General features: G+C 36.5%; 1 protein-coding gene across 1 annotated transcript in view; it reads left to right on the top strand.

The window, feature by feature from the left end:
• Window positions 1-18,705, top strand: part of PARP6 (poly(ADP-ribose) polymerase family member 6) — a 206,470-nt gene that overhangs the window by 164,422 nt on the left and 23,343 nt on the right. The window contains exons 10-13 of the mRNA XM_053717311.1: window positions 7,486-7,581; window positions 12,410-12,502; window positions 17,694-17,819; window positions 18,282-18,347. Coding sequence (XP_053573286.1) covers window positions 7,486-7,581; window positions 12,410-12,502; window positions 17,694-17,819; window positions 18,282-18,347 — 381 coding nt within the window. The remainder of the gene's footprint in view (window positions 1-7,485; window positions 7,582-12,409; window positions 12,503-17,693; window positions 17,820-18,281; window positions 18,348-18,705) is intronic.

Genomic DNA, 18,705 nt, shown 5'->3' on the forward strand with positions numbered 1-18,705 from the left:
TGCGTGTTGCACTTTTGATTTCAATGTCTTTGTACATCTCTGAACTGAAGAGATAATGTTGTTACGTACAATAAAGTTACTATAAAAATAGCCCTTAAAAGGGCTTTTTTTCAGGTCATTGCGTTTCACAGCTCTTTTTCAAATAAATTCTACAACCCCATTCTACAAATAAAAGTATTCCCCCCCCCCAAAAAAAAAGCCTAATCTAAATAAAAAAAATTAAAAAAAATCCCTATCCTAAAAATATAATGTGAAACAGCTCTTTTAGGAAAAAACCTAAACTATAAAAACCTAAATGTAAAAACCTCTAATCTTAAGAATAAAAAGGCCAGACCAAAAAAAAATCCTAAAGCTAAACCCCAAAATTTGAACTTACCAACTTGACTCTGGTGGTGCTCCTCTTCATCTTCATGGCAGTGGTCCTCTTCATCTTCATGGCAGTGGTTCTCTTCATCTTCATGGTGGTGCTCCTCTTCATCTTCATGGCAGTGGTCCTCTTCATCGTCATGGCGGTGGTCCTCTTCACTTAGTGAAAACACAGTGAAGTCCCAAAAAGACCAAAACTGTTGAAACCCTGGCGCTTTTGCAAGACAGCTTAACTAAGTAATAATATATTAGATTTATATATCAGATTATAAAGTCTAAAGACCACAAAGAATTAGATTGTGGAAAACAACTCACTATGAGATTTGTGTCACAACTGGTTACAAATGTTTATTAAAACAATATATTCAACATAAATACATTAACCTAATACATCTAAAACCTTTAAAGCACTGATCAGGCACTTAGAACAAGTATAGCATCAATAAAATGAAATAATAAATAAATTAAATACAATTCCCTATATTTAAAAGCTAAACACAAAAAGGACAAAGGATGTGTGTTTAAAAGGCAGCCAAAATGATGATCCGAGGAGCAGTCAAAAATGGACACCGGGTCAGCTGGAAATATGAACGGTCTGGAGCTGAAATGAGATCGAGACCCACATCAAAGACAGGAAAAGAGCCACAAAATTATGGTGTTCACTTTTACTTACACCATAACGGTTCTCTGTAGTCTCCGGCTCTTTTTTCTTTCTTTCAGGTGTATGGCAGATAGTCACCGCAGTTACCGCAGTCCTCTCTTTCAAGCGGCGTTCCTTCAGCAGATGAGCTGGACGGCTTAGAAAAACAGCAGTCTCAGTCAGCAATGATTTTTTCAGGCACACCTGAAGCACAGGTGTAGGTGGGCGGAGCAACGTGTTTCAGCCCGTTCTGGGCCTTTGTCAAGCTCCTGTTGGATAGAATGCCCGGTCTTATAAACCGTCAGTACTTCATCTGATTGGCTGCAACTCAATTTTTGAAACAGATAGTCAGTTCACTTACATCGCAGCCATACATACAGATCAGATACAATTCAGTATGTTGAGAAAATATATATATATGCACAAATGGGTTTGTCTTTCATTATAGTTCGCGCTTCCAACACATAATATAACAATGTAACGGAAAACAATCTCAATACAAACAGTTATTTGTATGCCTGATAGAATATAGCAATTCCTTCAAAGCCTAATGCCACCTCGTAATTTAAAGGGACAGTACTTGCACTAAGTGTGCACAAACTACAAAACAAAAATTAAAATAAAAAACAAAAAACTAAACAAAACAAGAGTTTCCATGTAACATTAACATGTATATATAAAAGAGGAGTTACAATAAAAAAGCAATTAGAATAAATGCTCGTTAACTTTATAGCCATCTATGACACATCTCTCCAAAAAAAAAACCCTGGATAAATGAATAAAGTATATATTACTCTGCAAATTCTTTGTGATAGAAATATAATCTAACATATAACATCCAACAACAAAGATGTAGATAAACATATAGCCCCAAGTGTATAAAAACCAATATACTAAATATAAACATAAACATATATTGGTATGTGCAATAGTTATAAGGGACTTATGATAAGGATATAACATTAGATAAATAGATTCTTAGATGTTAATTAAAGTAACATCACTATAAATTTGGGCCATATAGACCGATAGAAATTAATTTGGGCCATATAGACCGATAGAAATTAATTAGTCCCTTAGAAAGCAACCTATATCGAAATCTAGATTTAGACCATTTGGTTTCAGTGTTTTTAAATCGAAGATCCATTTTGTCTCTCTCTTTATTAGGTCAGATTGCAAATTGCCCCCTCTCCAATTTTTCTTTACTTTATCTATACCCATATAGGAGAAACATTTCAAATCCCCATTATTGCAAGCAGCAAAATGTTTAGGAATAGGTAATTCCTTATTCCTCTCTAGATCATGTTTTTCTATGGACCATATATGCTCCCGAATACAGTCTTGCAGGGGTCTTTCCGACTCCCCCATGTATTGCTTCCCACAGGAACATTGTATGAGATAAATGACAAATTTATCCGCACATCTTATAGTCTCATTTATCTTAAAGGACTTCCCTGATGTATTGGATTTAAATTCTTTCTCTTTTTTGGAATGTTTACATAACTTACAGGTCAAACATGGGAAAAACCTTTCAGCTTTTTTCTTTCTAAACTCAATTGGGTATCCTCACTCTTTTTCTTTTTTTCTGTGGGTGCCAAAATAGACTTCAAATTGCGTGCTTTTTTATAAATAATTTGAGGTCTCTTTGGTAGTAATTTGCCTATTAGTTCGTCATTTTTTAAAATTCCCCAATGTTTGTTAAGAATCTTCTCTAAGAGGGATTTATTATTACTATAGCTCGTAATAAATGGGATAAAAATATTATGCTTCTCTAAACCTTTCCTTTTGCTTTCTTTACTATTTCTGTTTTTATTCTTCTTAACCAGGTCATTTCTGTTAACACATCTTACCTCCTGTCTAATGCCTTCTATTTTATCATTCTTATAACCTCTTTCTAGGAATTTCAGTTTGAGCTTCTCTGACTGGTCATCATAATCTTTTAGCTCGGTACAGTTCTTCTTAATACGTAAGAACTGTCCTTTTAGGATATTATCTACCCATTTTGGATGATGGCAACTAGTGTAGTGAACATAGCTGTTTGCATCCACACTTTTAAAGTGTGTTTTAGAGTGCAGTTTCTTATTAACAGCGAATAGTTCTAAATCAAGGAAATTAACTTTTATTTTACTCTTTTCATAAGTGAAATGTAGGTTTATCTCATTTTGGTTCATATTCTTTACAAAATCATCAAATTTAACCTCATCTGCTCTCCAAATGATGAGGATATCGTCTATATACCGTTTGTAGGACACCAGGTTTGCTCCAAACTCATTGTTCATGAGAAAACAATGTTCCCAAAAACCCATAAACAAGTTCGCATAACTTGGAGCAAACCTGGTGCCCATTGCTGTACCTCTTTCCTGGTTATAGAATTGTGATTCATAACTAAAGAAATTATGTGTCAGAATAAATTTTATGGAGTCCATAAGGAATCCCTTCTGTTCTTCCTTTAAATCCTCATCTGAATCTAAAAAGTGTTTAACTGCTTGTAGGCCATCATGGTGATTGATACAGGTATATAACAATGTCACGTCACACGTGGCAAGAAGATAATCCTCCTGCATGTGACGGTCTCGATTAATGATAGAACAACGACAATTCCCCCGCCCTTATCGGCGGGCTTTATGATTATATCGTCATCTTCTAATTCTTTAATAGTCCTTAGCTGTTTTTTACTCAAATTGTTGAAAGATCTTTGTGAATTATTATCTGTCAAATTTTCAATGTCCCTCAAAACCAATTTCTCAAAGGTTTCTATTATTGGCCCTTTGTCTTGTTTCGGATAAAAAGTAGACTTATTTCTAAGGTCTGTATGTACATAATCACTATTACCAATCAAAGTATTCCCTGCTATTCTTTCTACCTCAGTTTTTTGAAACCATCTTTTTACAGTTAACTTTCTAACAAACTTATGCGCATCAATATAGGTACCAAACCTATTAATCTTGCAACTAGGTGCAAATGATAGACCCTTCCCTAAAATTTCTGCATGTTCAGTTTTTAGTACCTTTTTACTTAAATTAAAGATACCTAGATTTTTACTTGGTTCCTTTAATATCAGATCTTTTTTGATTCTCCTACGTCCTCCCCTTTTTCCTCTCTGTCTGATGCCCTTCTTTTTCTTAAGTCTCTTTGTGGTAACGGACTTGCGTATAGTTCTTGGCCTTGTTCTAAAAAAGGGCGAGAGGCAGGGAGAGAAGAGGAGGAGGAAGCATATTCATTTGATTGATTCGTTTCTCTTTCGTCTTGTAATGGTGCAAATCTATTTGATACCCTCCAATTTTCATTACTCTCAATTTGTGCATTATTCCTCGTTTGTGAGTTATACTGCATTCTAGTATTATAATTGTAATTAGGTCTAAAATTGCCATTTCCAGTTCCAACTCTTTCATTACCATAGCCATATGACCTGTTTATCCCTGAGTAAGTCTGCTTATTGTGATATAATTGTTCTCTATCTCTATATCCCCTAAATCTTGGACTTTGTCTGTTCTCATTCATTCTTGGGCTTTGTCTATTTTCACTCATATTCCCGTTATTTTTACTAGGATTAAAACCTGAGTTGTTGCCCGAGCCTTGTGGCCTACGATGAAAGTTATTATTATTAGAATTTCTGTATTCCCTATCCCTCAATATTGATTGTTGTTGGTACGCATGATATTGGGAATTTTGTCCAATGTTATTGGTTTTCCCCATTTTGTTATTATCAACTCCAACACCCTCTTTCTCACTTACTCTTGTATATCTCCATGTGTGTGAGATATATTTGTCCCAATCGGGTTGGTTTATATGGGACAGGTAGTCCTCACGGTCCCTTTCAAACTTCTTTATTTTTACTTTTAAAATATCCTCCTTAGTACTCGCTAAAAGTTTTTTAATCTCCTTTTCCCTTTTTATATATTCTGTATTCTCTTCAAATTCCTTTAATTGGACTTTCAATTCTTTTATCTCTATTTCCAATTTTTTCAAGATCTCACCCCTATAGTCTTTAATTAACCGCAGAAGATTAAAAGAGGCTTGCTCTAATATATCACTCCATCTTTTTTTAAATTCTATATCATCAACCTTAAAAGAGCATTCCTTTTTAATTTGTAAACCCTGTGGGACCCTTTTATTTTCTAAATATTTCTCAATAAAGATAAATTCTGTCCTATGTTTCATTTCCAACAGCAATTTATCCTCTAAATCTTTCATAAGTTTGAATAATGTATCTACATTATCTGGGGTAACAATGATATCTGTTTGAAAATTATTGTATATCCCTTTATACACTTCATCTCTATATTCGAACACATTAGATTCACTCATATTTCCCTGCTGCTGTGTGATCAAAAATGAGGAAAAAACGGTAATCACAACAATGTAGAAAATGATCACACTGCGCTGGGATAATTAGTGTACTTATAAGCCAACATGTTAAATGGAGGATTCCCCAAACTCCAAACAAATAGCTTAGTGAAAACACAGTGAAGTCCCAAAAAGACCAAAACTGTTGAAACCCTGGTGCTGTTGCAAGACAGCTTAAATAAGTAATAATATATTAGATTTATATATCAGATTATAAAGTCTAAAGACCACAAAGAATTAGATCGTGGAAAACAACTCACTATGAGATTTGTGTCACAACTGGTTACAAATGTTTATTAAAACAATATATTCAACATAAATACATTAACCTAATACATCTAAAACCTTTAAAGCACTGATCAGGCACTTAGAACAAGTATAGCATCAATAAAATGAAATAATAAATAAATTAAATACAATTCCCTATATTTAAAAGCTAAACACAAAAAGGACAAAGGATGTGTGTTTAAAAGGCAGCCAAAATGATGATCCGAGAAGCAGTCAAAAATGGACACCGGGTCAGCTGGAAATATGAACGGTCTGGAGCTGAAATGAGATTCAGACCCACATCAAAGACAGGAAAAGAGCCACAAAATGATGGTGTCCTCTTCATCTTCATGGTGGTGCTCCTCTTCTTTTTCATGGCGATGGTCCTCTTCTTCCATCTCTTAAGTCTTCCATCTTCTTCCTTCTTCCATCTTCCATTCAATCCTTCTTTCCTTCCTATCTTCTTTTCTTCTTGCAGAGGTCCTCTTCATTCGGTCCCTGCCGCACACTGAAGCTTGAATGCAAGGTTCCTCCTTATATGGAGTGCCCTTGCATTTCTATTATAATATTAAGTTTTGTTATTTTTTTGTAAATTTACTGTTTTTTATTTATTGTAACTTAGGGGGTTTTAGCTTAGCGGTGGGGGGGGTAGGTGTTAAGTAGTGTATGGGTAGTTTTCTTTGGGGGGGCTGTGGAAATGTAGGGGTTAATAGGTTAGGGGACATATTGCGTTGGAGGTTGTGGTGGTGTAAGGATTAATAGGTTACTGGGTATTGGCAGTATAGGAGTTAAGTAGTGTTGGAAGTGTTTGGGGTGGGCTATTGGCGGTATAGGGGTTAAGTAGTGTAAGGGGTGTTTGCAGTTGACTATTGGGGGTTTAGGGGTTAATAGGTTTGGAAGTTAATTGCGGTGGGCTATTGGCGGTTTAGGGATCCATACATTAGGTAGTTAATTGTGGTGAGCTATTGGTGGTTTAGGGATTAATAGGTTACAAAGTTTATTTCAGTGAGCTACTGACTGTTTAGGAGTTAAGTAGTACAGGAGGTGTTTGCGGTAGGCTATTGGCAGTTTAGGGGTTAATAGGTTAGGAAGTTAATTGCGGTGGGCTATTGGCGGTTTAGGGATTAATAGGTTAGGAAGCTAATTGCAGTGGGCTAAGATAAATGTGGTGGGCTGTTGGCGATTTAGGGGTTAGTTAGTGCAGGGTTAGTTTGCTGGGGTGGGTTATGGTGGTTTAGGGGTACATAGGTAAAGTTATTAGGTTGTGTGCAATATATTTAAAACGGATTCTTTACTTTACATCGCCAATGTCAGTGCCGATGCTGCTTGAAATATTTCGCCAGCATCGACTCCCATCGCGATGTATAGTAAAACTCCCCTATGCGATACGGCCTATCATCAGGGCCTTAGAGACAATAAAATGACAATTTTCCCTGTCACTATGTACCTAACATTACTAAAATGTTAGAATCTAGTAAAGAATAATCTTACATTTAATTACATATTTATACAGATGTAGTCTTAAAGCTCCATCTCATCCCCATGTAATCTCCAATATAACAAATACCTTAAATATTGTAACAAATATAAAATGCAATATATGTCTTCCAATAATTCAAGTCTGCCATGTTCTCAGTCAATCTGCCTCCACATTTAGACTTTGTTCACTTTCCACTTCTTCCCACTGTCTTGGTTCTGTTCTTTTCTCCATCCAGTCTGTGTGTTTATCACTGAGACGTACAATATATGTCATTATACTTTAGTTTCTTCATTATAGCAATTAAAGCTGATGCCTGCTCATCTCTGCTACCTTTCAGAAACCTTTTTGTGACACTCCTCTTTATCTCACTCTTTTCTGCCAACAGATAATGAAGTATGCAGAGCAGCGACTCCCGACCTTGAATGAGTATTGTGTTGTATGTGATGAACAGCATGTCTTCCAGAATGCATCCATGCTCAAGGTATGTGATTATATATAGTGATGTGTATGTATACAATTATTAGTGGAGTGTATGAATACAATTATTAGTGAAGTGTATGTATACAATTATTAGTGGAGTGTATGTATACAATTATTAGTGGAGTGTATGAATACAATTATTAGTGAAGTGTATGTATCCAATTATTAGTGGAGTGTATGTATACAATTATTAGTGGAGTGTATGTATACAGTTATTAGTGGAGTGTATGAATACAATTATTAGTGAAGTGTATGTATACAATTATTAGTGGAGTGTATGTATACAATTATTAGTGGAGTGTATGTATACAATTATTAGTGGAGTGTATGTATACAATTATTAGTGGAGTGTATGTATACAATTATTAGTGGAGTGTATGTATACAATTATTAGTGGAGTGTATGTATACAATTATTAGTGGAGTGTATGAATACAATTATTAGTGGAGTGTATGTATACAATTATTAGTGGAGTGTATGTATACAATTATTAGTGGAGTGTATGAATACAATTATTAGTGGAGTGTAGGTATACAATTATTAGTGGAGTGTATGTATAAAATTATTAGTGGAGTGTAGGTATACAATTATTAGTGGAGTGTAGGTATACAATTATTAGTGGAGTGTATGTATACAATTATTAGTGGAGTGTATGAATACAATTATTAGTGGAGTGTATGAATACAATTATTAGTGGAGTGTATGAATACAATTATTTAAAAGGGAAAGTACCTTTAGGCAGATCTCATTTTAGTGCCAGTCTATGATCATTTTAACATATTCAAAAAAGTTAATGGGACATTATAGTGCAAAAATTGTGCGCACTCATTTGTAAGAGCATTTCATTTAGCACTACTAAACCTGCAAATGGGTTAAATACATAGTTAAAGTAATGGTTGGGAGCTGTAGAAAACGTCTGGTACCGAACAGAAATGGCTACCTAGGTTGTGCGTCTACCGCTTCTAATTGACTCACAAGTGGTGTCTGCTCACAATCCAGCAGTTCTCTGTGGCTTCTTAGCTGTATTTTAACTATGTGTTTAACAATTTTGCAAGAATTAAATACATAGACTAGCAGAGTCAGTGCTAAAAATACATGTTTTTTATTAAAGGGACACTGAACCCAATTTTTTTCTATCGTGATTCAGAAAGAGCATGCTATTTTAAGCAACTTTCTAATTTATTCCTATTATCAAATTATTTTCATTCTCTTGGTATCTTTATTTGAAATGCAAGAATGTAAGTTTAGATGCCGGCCCATTTTTGGTGAACACACTGTGTTGTTCTTGCTGATTGGTGGGTAAATTCATCTACCAATAAACAAGTGCCTTATATGGTTCTGAACCAGAAAAAAAGCTTAGATGCCTTCTTTTTCAAATAAAGATAGCAAGAGAACGAAGAAAAATAGATAATAGGAGTAAATTAGAAAGTTGTTCAAAATTGCATGCTCTATCTGAATCACGAAAGAAAAAATTTGGGTTCAGTGTCCCTTTAATTAGAGCATGCCATTTTTGCACTACACTATCCCTTTAATAGCAAATTGAATTTATTTTAAATAAATGTACATATCTACTGTACACAAGACAAATAAACTGTTGAGGAAAGAATAAAAAATAGGAATATTTCACTGTTAACAGTTTTCAAATCCTTCATTTAGTTCAGTGGTTTAGATTATATGAAACCTGCCTAGTCTGTGAGCAGCTACTGCAAAAACCACTGGGTTTGAAAAAATCCCTAAATTGAAAGCTCAGCAGCTCACTGAGGACAATGTAGCGTGTGATAGATTTGCTGTAGGATATAGAACATAATGAAATGTGTGTTTTAGTCACTTTGCAAGTGTCTCATTTATATTACTGAATTTGAACCAAAAAATAGAATACCAAATACAGGGGTGGATCCCAATTGTTTTAAAAAAATGATCTAATGATTTTCAACAGAAAAACACAGTTAAAGTCTAAGGGAATATTTGTAGATAAATCATTAGTTGCGTTTTTCTAAAGGATTGTGATCAACCCCAAAGTGATATATGTAAAAATGTCAATGAAATGGATGAACATGGTATTGATCAAAAATAGACAATGACAGTGGTGCGCTCTGTTTCACCCATACAGTCACTCTGATACACGGCACATATGGGAGTGGGGATGACGTCAGACGCTCGGTGGCAGGGCTCAAGCTGGCCTTATCGCCCACACGCCAATAACAAAAGTCCAAAGCACAAAATCCACAGGTCAGCTGCTAGTATATAAAAGTCCAAAATGTATTCGATCAGTAAAAGCATAAAGCATATAAAAAATACAGCACATTACACAGCAGTAACATGGTTACCAAGGAAAGCATAGAATGGAGACCAAGTTCCTATGCAGACGTTTTGTGCGATCTCGCACTTGTTCACTGCTATTAGGAGCAATGGTTTCCTCTAGTTTAAATTGAGATTATTTAAAGACACAGTATAACAATAATAATCAAACCATTCCATACTTGTAGCAACATTGAGGAAATTGTTACATGGCATATGGGAATACATGTATACTAGGCATGTGTCCTTATATTAATATTGTAAGTCTTATTTTTTTATATGCTTTATGCTTTTTACTGATGGAATACATTTTGGACTTTTATATACTAGCAGCTGACCTGTGGATTTTGTGCTTTGGACCTTTGTTATTGTATTGATCGAGAGTTTGATACATTGCTATTTGTATAAAGCCAAGTTTTTCAAACTCTTAGAGAGTGCCCCCACCCCATGAAAGATCTTACTTTATTTTTTCTCTGTAAAAAGATTGTATTATTTATTTTTAGTTTTCATTTGGGGCATTTCCATCTGACCCAGGGTTCATACACAGCTCTCAAGAGCTGATTCTGCTCAACCAAAAGAGGGTTTCACTCCCATTTCAATTTGTACTTTGTAAGTTTTGAGTTAAGCGCAAGTTACTGATCAGATAACAAATATGATTTTGATCTCCATGCCTTTCTTCCACCGACATCCTGCCCTATTCTTTATTATTCCACCACAAAATGCAAGTGTAATTGTCGGTTCTTAAAAAAATATTCTGGGTCAGCTGCTGCTTGTGGATTCCATAGGATAGTGAGAAGTGTCACTGCTCACGTGCCTCCCCTTATATTCTCTAGCGCCCCCCTGGGGAGATGCGCCTAACATTTTGAAAACCACTGATATAAAGCAATTTACCACTGCAGGTCCTGCAAATCTGTCTCATAACTGCATTATCTGAAGGTTGTCTTGCTAAATGATTGTCTGCAACGCATTAATACAAGTTAAACTGCACAAACGGTATCATAATTCACCTTGCATTCGTTTATGAGAGTTTTTAATCAGTGTATTGTTAGTCCATGTAAAACCAGTCCTCTGTAACATGCTGCTTTACACAGAGCCCTACTTTTGATGGGAGGCTGCTTGCAGGGTACTCAGGGTTAATCCCTTTCCTTTTGAATATGACAAAAACTGGCAGGTTTCCCGACTAGGTATCTGCATTCGTATCCTTCGTGAGGATCCCAATGCGGAAGTAAAGAGCCGCTCGTTCCCTTCAGATTTTTTCGTAGCCGAATTGATTCCTGTAAAAGATTCCCACTCTAAGATTTGGATTTGCACAGATGTTCAGATCTTTTACAGGAATCAATACAGCAAGAAAACATCCAAAGGGAACGAGTGGATCCTTACTTCTGCATTCGTATCCTCACTAAGGATCCAAATGTACATACCTATTCCAGACCACCATTGGATCATCAAACAAAACGTTTCATCCTTATATTCTTTCTCCCTCCATTTTAAGAAGCGTAGATAGTTTTACGTTTAATGTGTATCTATTACATGAGCCATCACCACTCAAACACAAACCTTATTTATTGTGATGTTATAACTGTTGTTATATATGAGACAGCTGAAGTTTACCTTAGGTCAATTTTAATAGTTTGTTTTTTTACTGTTAGCTATTACACAAATACTGTTCTGTCTTAAATGTGTCTCTGATATAGAGCTAGATTAAAATATTAGAACCATTATTAACACTGCTTAAGCGCAATCAATGCTGATTTTATTCTTGAGCTCACATTACAAATCCAAAGTCATTTTTTACTAATACACAATAACATGCGCATGTTCTATAGCTGGGTGCGCAAAATGCCTCACATCATAGACTTGAGGGCACACAGTAACATTTGTGTTGAATATTGCACAATCACTAAGCTGCTTGTGCACAAAAAAAACTCTCACATAGAGGAGTTCTTCGTGTAGTTCTGTGCATTACTAGTTTAATTAAACTTAAAGGGACATTAAACCCCCAAAAAATATTTCTTGACTCAGACAGAGCATTCAGTGTTAAGCAACTTTCCAGTTTACTTTTATTATATAATTTGCTTCATTCTCTTTGTCCTCTTTATTGAAGAAACATCAATGCACTACTGGGAGCTAGTTAATATATTGGTTGAGCCAATAACATGAGGCATATATGTGCAGCCAGCAATCAGCAGCTCCTGAGAGTACCTAGGTATCCTGTTCAAAAAGGGATACCAAGACAACTAAACAAATTATATAATAGAAATAAACTGGAAAGTTGTTTAAAATCGCATGCTCTGAAAGTGTGAAAATGTGGGTTTCATGATACACACACATTTTATATATATATATATATATAAAAAAAAAAATTGTAGATTGCGCTCCAGCTCACCTCTTAACTTACTACCACAATGAGCACACTAATTATTTTTTTCTTTGTGCCCTTTTCCTTTTGCTTTCCTCCCCCTTTATCATCTTTAATGCCTCTTCTTTGTATCACCCGTAAAATTTTGCTCTCTCTCTGTCTGTACTCTCAGCCAGCAGTGTGTACACGTGAACTCTGTGTCTTCTCGTTCTACACTCTGGGAGTGATGTCTGGGGCTGCTGAGGAAGTGGCAACAGGAGCTGAGGTAAATCAGAATTATCAAGTTAAACTTTCAAATAATGTGACACACTATTTGGAGTATATTAGGTCAATATATCATAGCGAATCATGTCTGCCCGACAGCATACATTGTCCGCATTCAACATTGCAGAAGCATTTCTTGTGAAATGCTTGTGCAATGCCGCCCCCTGCACATTCGCGGACAATCATCCGCTAGCAGGGGGTGTCAATCATCCCAATTGTATCGGGATGATTGCAGTCTGCCACCTACGACCGCTGCTTCTTAACTTCTGTTTCCGGGAGCCGCAAACTTTGAGCATAGAAAGCAGCATTCGCTGCTTATTAAAGGGATAGTAAAGTCCAAATTCAACTTTCATGATTCAGATAGGGCATGCAATTTTAAATAACTTTCTAATTTACTTTTATCATCAAATTTGCTTTGTTCTCTTGTTATTCTTAGTTAAAAGCTAAACCTAGGTAGGCTTATATGCTAATTTCTAAGCACTTGAAGGCCGCCTCTTAACTGAATGCATTTGACAGTTCTTTACAGCTTGAGGGCGTTAGTTCATGCGTTTCATATAGATAACACTGTGCCCACGCATGTGAAGTTATTTAAGAGTCAGCACTAAGTGCCTGAAATGCAAGTCTGTCAAAAGATCTGAGATAAGGAGGCAGTCTACAGAAGCTTAGATACAAGGTAATTACAGAAGCAAAAATTATATTTCTATAACAGTGTTGGTTATGCAAAACTGGGGAATGGTAAATAAAGGGATTATCTATCTTTTTTAAACAATAACATTTTTGGAGTTTACTATCCCTTTAAATCTACCCCTATGTATTAGATTTAATGCTGTGACATCATATAGATCTGGGTAAATGGATGTTTAAACTTATAAGCAATAAGTATGCAATAAATATGTATAATGTTATCTGCAATTTTGTAAAGAAATTAGCTCTGACTTGAAATGGACATGCACTGATTAATTCAAACAGCTATGGTAAGAGGGAAGAACAGAATTTAGAGTTCGAATTTCTATTAAGCAAGCACTTAAGGTCAATAAGTCATCTAAATTAGAACTTTAACTCTAACGTTATAGGGACACAAAAGCCCAGTGCAGTTAGGACGGCATGGGACAAAGGGTTAAACATGTATATCTCAAAACTAAAACAATGTATCAACTTATCTTTTAATAAAGGCGCGCCCTGGTACCTGCTATTATATCTTTGCCAAATGCCAAACAAATCTATTTGGCTAATTATTTCTCTTTTTAGAATTTTGAAAAACAGAGAATTTTGATTTAAAACATCTCAATAACCTCTGAACTGATTTACAGCCATTGAAGGGATTAATAATTACTGGTGGGACATCAAGTTTAATCTGCATGTATTACTTCAAACAAGAGTTACAGTATTTAACAAAAGTGAGAACACCCCTCACATTTATGTAAATATTTTATTATATTTTTTCATGTGACAACACTGAAGAAATGACACTTTGCTACAATGTAAATTAGTGAGTGTATAACAGTGTAAATTTGCTGTCCCCTCAAAATAACTCAACACGCAGCCATTAACGTCTAAACCGTTGGCAACAAAAGTAATAACACCCCTAAGTGGAAATGTCCAAATTGGGCCCAATTAGCCATTTTCCCTCCCCGGTGTCATGTGACTCGTTAGTGTTACAAGGTATCAGGTGTGAATGGGCAGCAGGGGTATTAAATTTGGTGTTATCGCTCTCACACTCTCTCATACTGGTCACTGGAAGTTCAACATGGCACCTCATGGCAAAGAACTCTCTGAGGATCTGAAAAAAAGAATTGTTGCTCTACATAAAGATGGCCTAGGTTATAAGAAGATTGCCAAGACCCTGAAACTGAGCTGCAGCACGGTGGGCAAGACCATACAGTGGTTTCACAGGACAGGTTCCACTCAGAACAGGCCTCGCCATGGTCAACAAAAGAAGTTGAGTGCACGTGCTGAGTGTCATATCCAGAGGTTGTCTTTGGGATATAGACGTATGAGTGCTGCCAGCATTGCTGCAGAGGTTGAAGGGGTGGGGGGGTCAGCCTGTCAGTGCTCAGACTATACACCGCACTCTGCATCAAATTGGTCTGCATGGCTGTCGTCCCAGAAGGAAGCCTCTTCTAAAGATGATGCACAAGAAAGCTTGCAAACAGTTTGTTGAAGACAAGCAGACTAAGGACATGGATTACCATGTCCGATGGTAGGATGAGACCAAGATAAACTTATTTGGTTAAGATGGTATCAAGCGTGTGTGGCGGCAACCAGGTGAGGAGTACAAAGACAAGTGTGTCTTGCCTACAGTCAAGCATGGTTGTGGGAGTGTCATAGTCTGGGCCTGCATGAGTGCTGCCGGCACTGGGGAGCCACAGTTCATTGAGAGAACCATGAATGCCATCATGTACTGTGATATACTGAAGCAGAGCATGATCCCTTCCCTTCGGAGACTGGGCCGCAGGGCAGTATTCCAAAATGATAACGACCCCAAACACACCTCCAAGACAACCATTGCCTTGCTAAAGAAGCTGAGGGTAAAGGTGACGGACTGGCAAAGCATGTATCCAGACCTAAACCCTATTGAGCATCTGTGGGGCATCCTCAAATGGAAGGAGGGGGAGTGCAAGGTTTCTAACATCCACCAGCTCCGTGATGTCGTCATGGAGGAGTGGAAGAGGACTCAAGTGGCAACCTGTGAAGCTCTGGTGAACTTCATGCCCAAGAGGGTTAAGGCAGTGCTGGAAAATAATGGTGGTCACACAAAATATTGACACTTTGGGCCCAATTTGGACATTTCCACTTAGGGGTGAACTCACTTTTGTTGCCAACGGTTTAGACGTTAATGGCTGTGTGTTGAGTTATTTTGAGGGGACAGCAAATTTACAATGTTATACAGGTTGTACACTCACTACTTTACATTGCAGCAAAGTGTCATTTCTTCAGTGTTGTCACATGAAAAGATATAATAAAATATTTGCAACAATGTGAGGGGTGTACTCACTTTTGTGGGATACTGTAGAAACATTTGAATGATTAAGCCCCATATTTTTCTTTCATGATTCGGATAGAACTTGCGATTTTAAACAACTTTTTAATCTATTTCTTTTGTCAAAATTGCTTCATTCTCTTCGTTAAAAGAGCAGCAATACACTATTGGGATCTAGCTAAACACATTGGGTAAGCCAATGACAAGTGGCATATGTGTGCAGTCACCAATCAGTAGCTAGCTCCCACTAGTGCATTTCTGCTCCTGAGTCTAACTAGGTATGCTTGTCAACAAAGGATTACAAGAGTACAAAAACAAAATACATATTAGAAGTATATTGGAAAAAAATTATTAAATTGCATGTTCTATTGTTCTATTTGAATCCTGAAAATTTAATTTTAACTTTACTGTCCATTTAAAATCAAGCCTCTTAACTAGCTTAAACTAAGGCTGTTTATATATACATATGTTTAAGGTAAGTACATTTCACTTATGCCTTTAGTATACACATATCATATCAACATATAAGAATATTAATTTGTGACATTTTACAGACTTGTCACAAATTTCTTGTGCTGTATAATCTCAGATTGAGCAGGGAGGTCACAGTAATGTATGTTTCACTGATACCTTTGCCCTGACCAGATGTTGCCGCTCTAGACTATGACCATGTTCACCTCCATCACTGTGCCTTATTGTTATCACACCTCATATGGTGTGGTCACTGCAATAAACAGCCTTGCACACCTGCAGCATGGCAGTTATACTAATTCACTTGCTCATGTTATGTGTGTTCCTGCATGATGAGCCACTGCAGCAGCTCAAGTCTGATTGCACATATATGGCCATAAACCTGTGAGTGTACTGCGCCTCACACAGCTTAGCTCAGCCCAAGTCAACCTTTTCACTCAAAACGTCAAAAATGCGCCTGAAGAGAAACAGTCATGGCTGGCTATATAGAGCAAAAGGATATGTCCTTTATTATCTTATCATTTCAAAGAGTGTGCAATTTACTGAAAGTAGCAGCCACCAGAAGAGTTAACAATCAATCATGGGCTAGTTCATGGTCTGTTAATAAACATAATGGGGCCTATTTACCAAATGTCTGTCGGACCTGATTTGACAGTGTGGATCAGGTCCGACAGACATCGCTGAATGCGGAGAGCAATACGCTCTCTGTATTCAGCATTGCACCAGCACCTCACAAGAGCTGCTGGTGCAACGCCGCCCCCTGCAGACTCGCGGTCGCCAGCAGGGGGGTGTCAATCAACCCGATCATACTCGATCGGGTTAAATTCTGGCGATTCCTGTCCGCCCGCTCAGAGCAGGCGGACAGGGTTATGGAGCAGCGGTCTTTGTGACCGCTGCTTCATAACTGCTGTTTCTGGCGAGCCTGCAGGCGCGCCAGAAACACGGGCCATCAAGCTTCATTCAGACCTTGTTAGATAGGCCCCCTTGTGTCTGTGAACAAATATAAACTTTTAAACACACTCAGGTAACAAAAAGCTGCAAATAAAAAATATGCTTTAATGGACATGAAATCCCCAAATTTTCTTTTGTGAATCAAATAGAGAATAACATTTTAAACAACTTTCCAATTTACTTCTATTATCATATTTGCTTTATTTTATTGGCATCCTTTGTTAAAGAAACAGCTTTGCACACGGGTAAGCCAATAATAGGAGAAATTTATGTGAAACCACCAATAGCTCCTTAGCCTACCTAGGTATTCTTTTCAACATAGCATACCAAGAGAACTAAACAAATTAAATAATAGAAATAAATTGGAAAGTTGCATGTTCACTCTAAATCATAAAAGAAAAAAAAATTGGGGTTTCATGTTCCTTTAATATAAAGTAATTCTCCCATGTTTTTACCATTTTAAAGTTTGGTGGTGGTATCTGAAGAAATGTACCTCAATGATGCCCCACTCGACTCTCTGGGTCAGGAAATGAAAGCTTTCAAGGGGAAACTCCATTTCTCATATGCAGGGGTAATCTCTGTGTCCATAATCTTTCAAAGTGTTCACCTGTTGAGGTTGCCCTTCAGCAAGTGACCTGTCTTTGGCTGTTGAATGATGCTTGGAAACCTCTAAATGTTGTATTCAAATAGCAAGCAATAACCAGGAGAATGGAAATAAAGACGAATACTTCTTTGATTTCACATGGTATTTCTAGTAATAAAATAGTTTATGTTTCTATGTCTCCTGCAGGTTGTGGGTCTGTTGGTTGCAATGTGCCGGGCTGCTCTTGAATCACCAAGAAAAAGTATTATTTTTGAGCCCTATCCTTCAGTGGTGGATCCCAATGACCCCAAAACATTAGCCTTTAATCCCAAGGTAACCCTTAGTATCACTTGACCTTTATTTTCATATGTGGCAAATATGTAAAATAACATTCATGGTATATAGCATATACTTTGTTTTACCCTCAAACTAAAGTAATGCCAATGCCAATGAAATGTCTCTCTTCTAATAGCACATAAGTCTGTTACAGGCAGACAATGCCTTAGCTATAACAGCATGTATTCAAAGCAGTACCAAAACATTTAGGCCTTGATTATAAATGGAGTGAACAAATATCAGCACCATTGTGCGTTATTTAGTTATAACATTAATGTCAACTCTGTGTTTAATCAGAACCCTAAGAATTCCAAGTTATTAACTCAGAAATCTTCAGTTTTGCATACAAACTCTGGATTATGATGCTAAATTTAAAATAATGCCATATATCTTCTAATATTGACTTTAAAATGTTGCCAGTTATTTTTTTTCTAATAACTTTTTTTTCTCCTACAACAGAAGAAGAATTATGAAAGACTCCAGAAAGCCTTAGACAGTGTCATGTCCATACGGGAGATGACACAGGTAACAAAAAAATATATATAATTGTTTAAGAGAGAGAGGAGAGCAGCAGTTGCTATGGGTAACAGTCACAATGACCTTGATCAGCTATGCCTCCCCTTCTCAAAATAAGAAATTCTTATCAATGTTAGCTGCAATTGTATTAAGGCCTAAGAAACTACAGTGCAATAAATACATAAATAATACAATATCACAACACAAATAATGCTAACAAAATATATTATTTTCCTCCTTTTGTTGCTATAATATACATAGTTCAAATCATTGTATCATGAATCAGATAATGTTATGTGAATTCTCTGGTGATTTCATATTGTTTTTCTAACTGATTTCAAACCATTTGAATAGCAGATTTTCGAAC

The sequence above is a fragment of the Bombina bombina genome, chromosome 6 (genome assembly GCF_027579735.1).
Source record: "Bombina bombina isolate aBomBom1 chromosome 6, aBomBom1.pri, whole genome shotgun sequence".
NCBI classification, from domain to species: domain Eukaryota; kingdom Metazoa; phylum Chordata; class Amphibia; order Anura; family Bombinatoridae; genus Bombina; species Bombina bombina.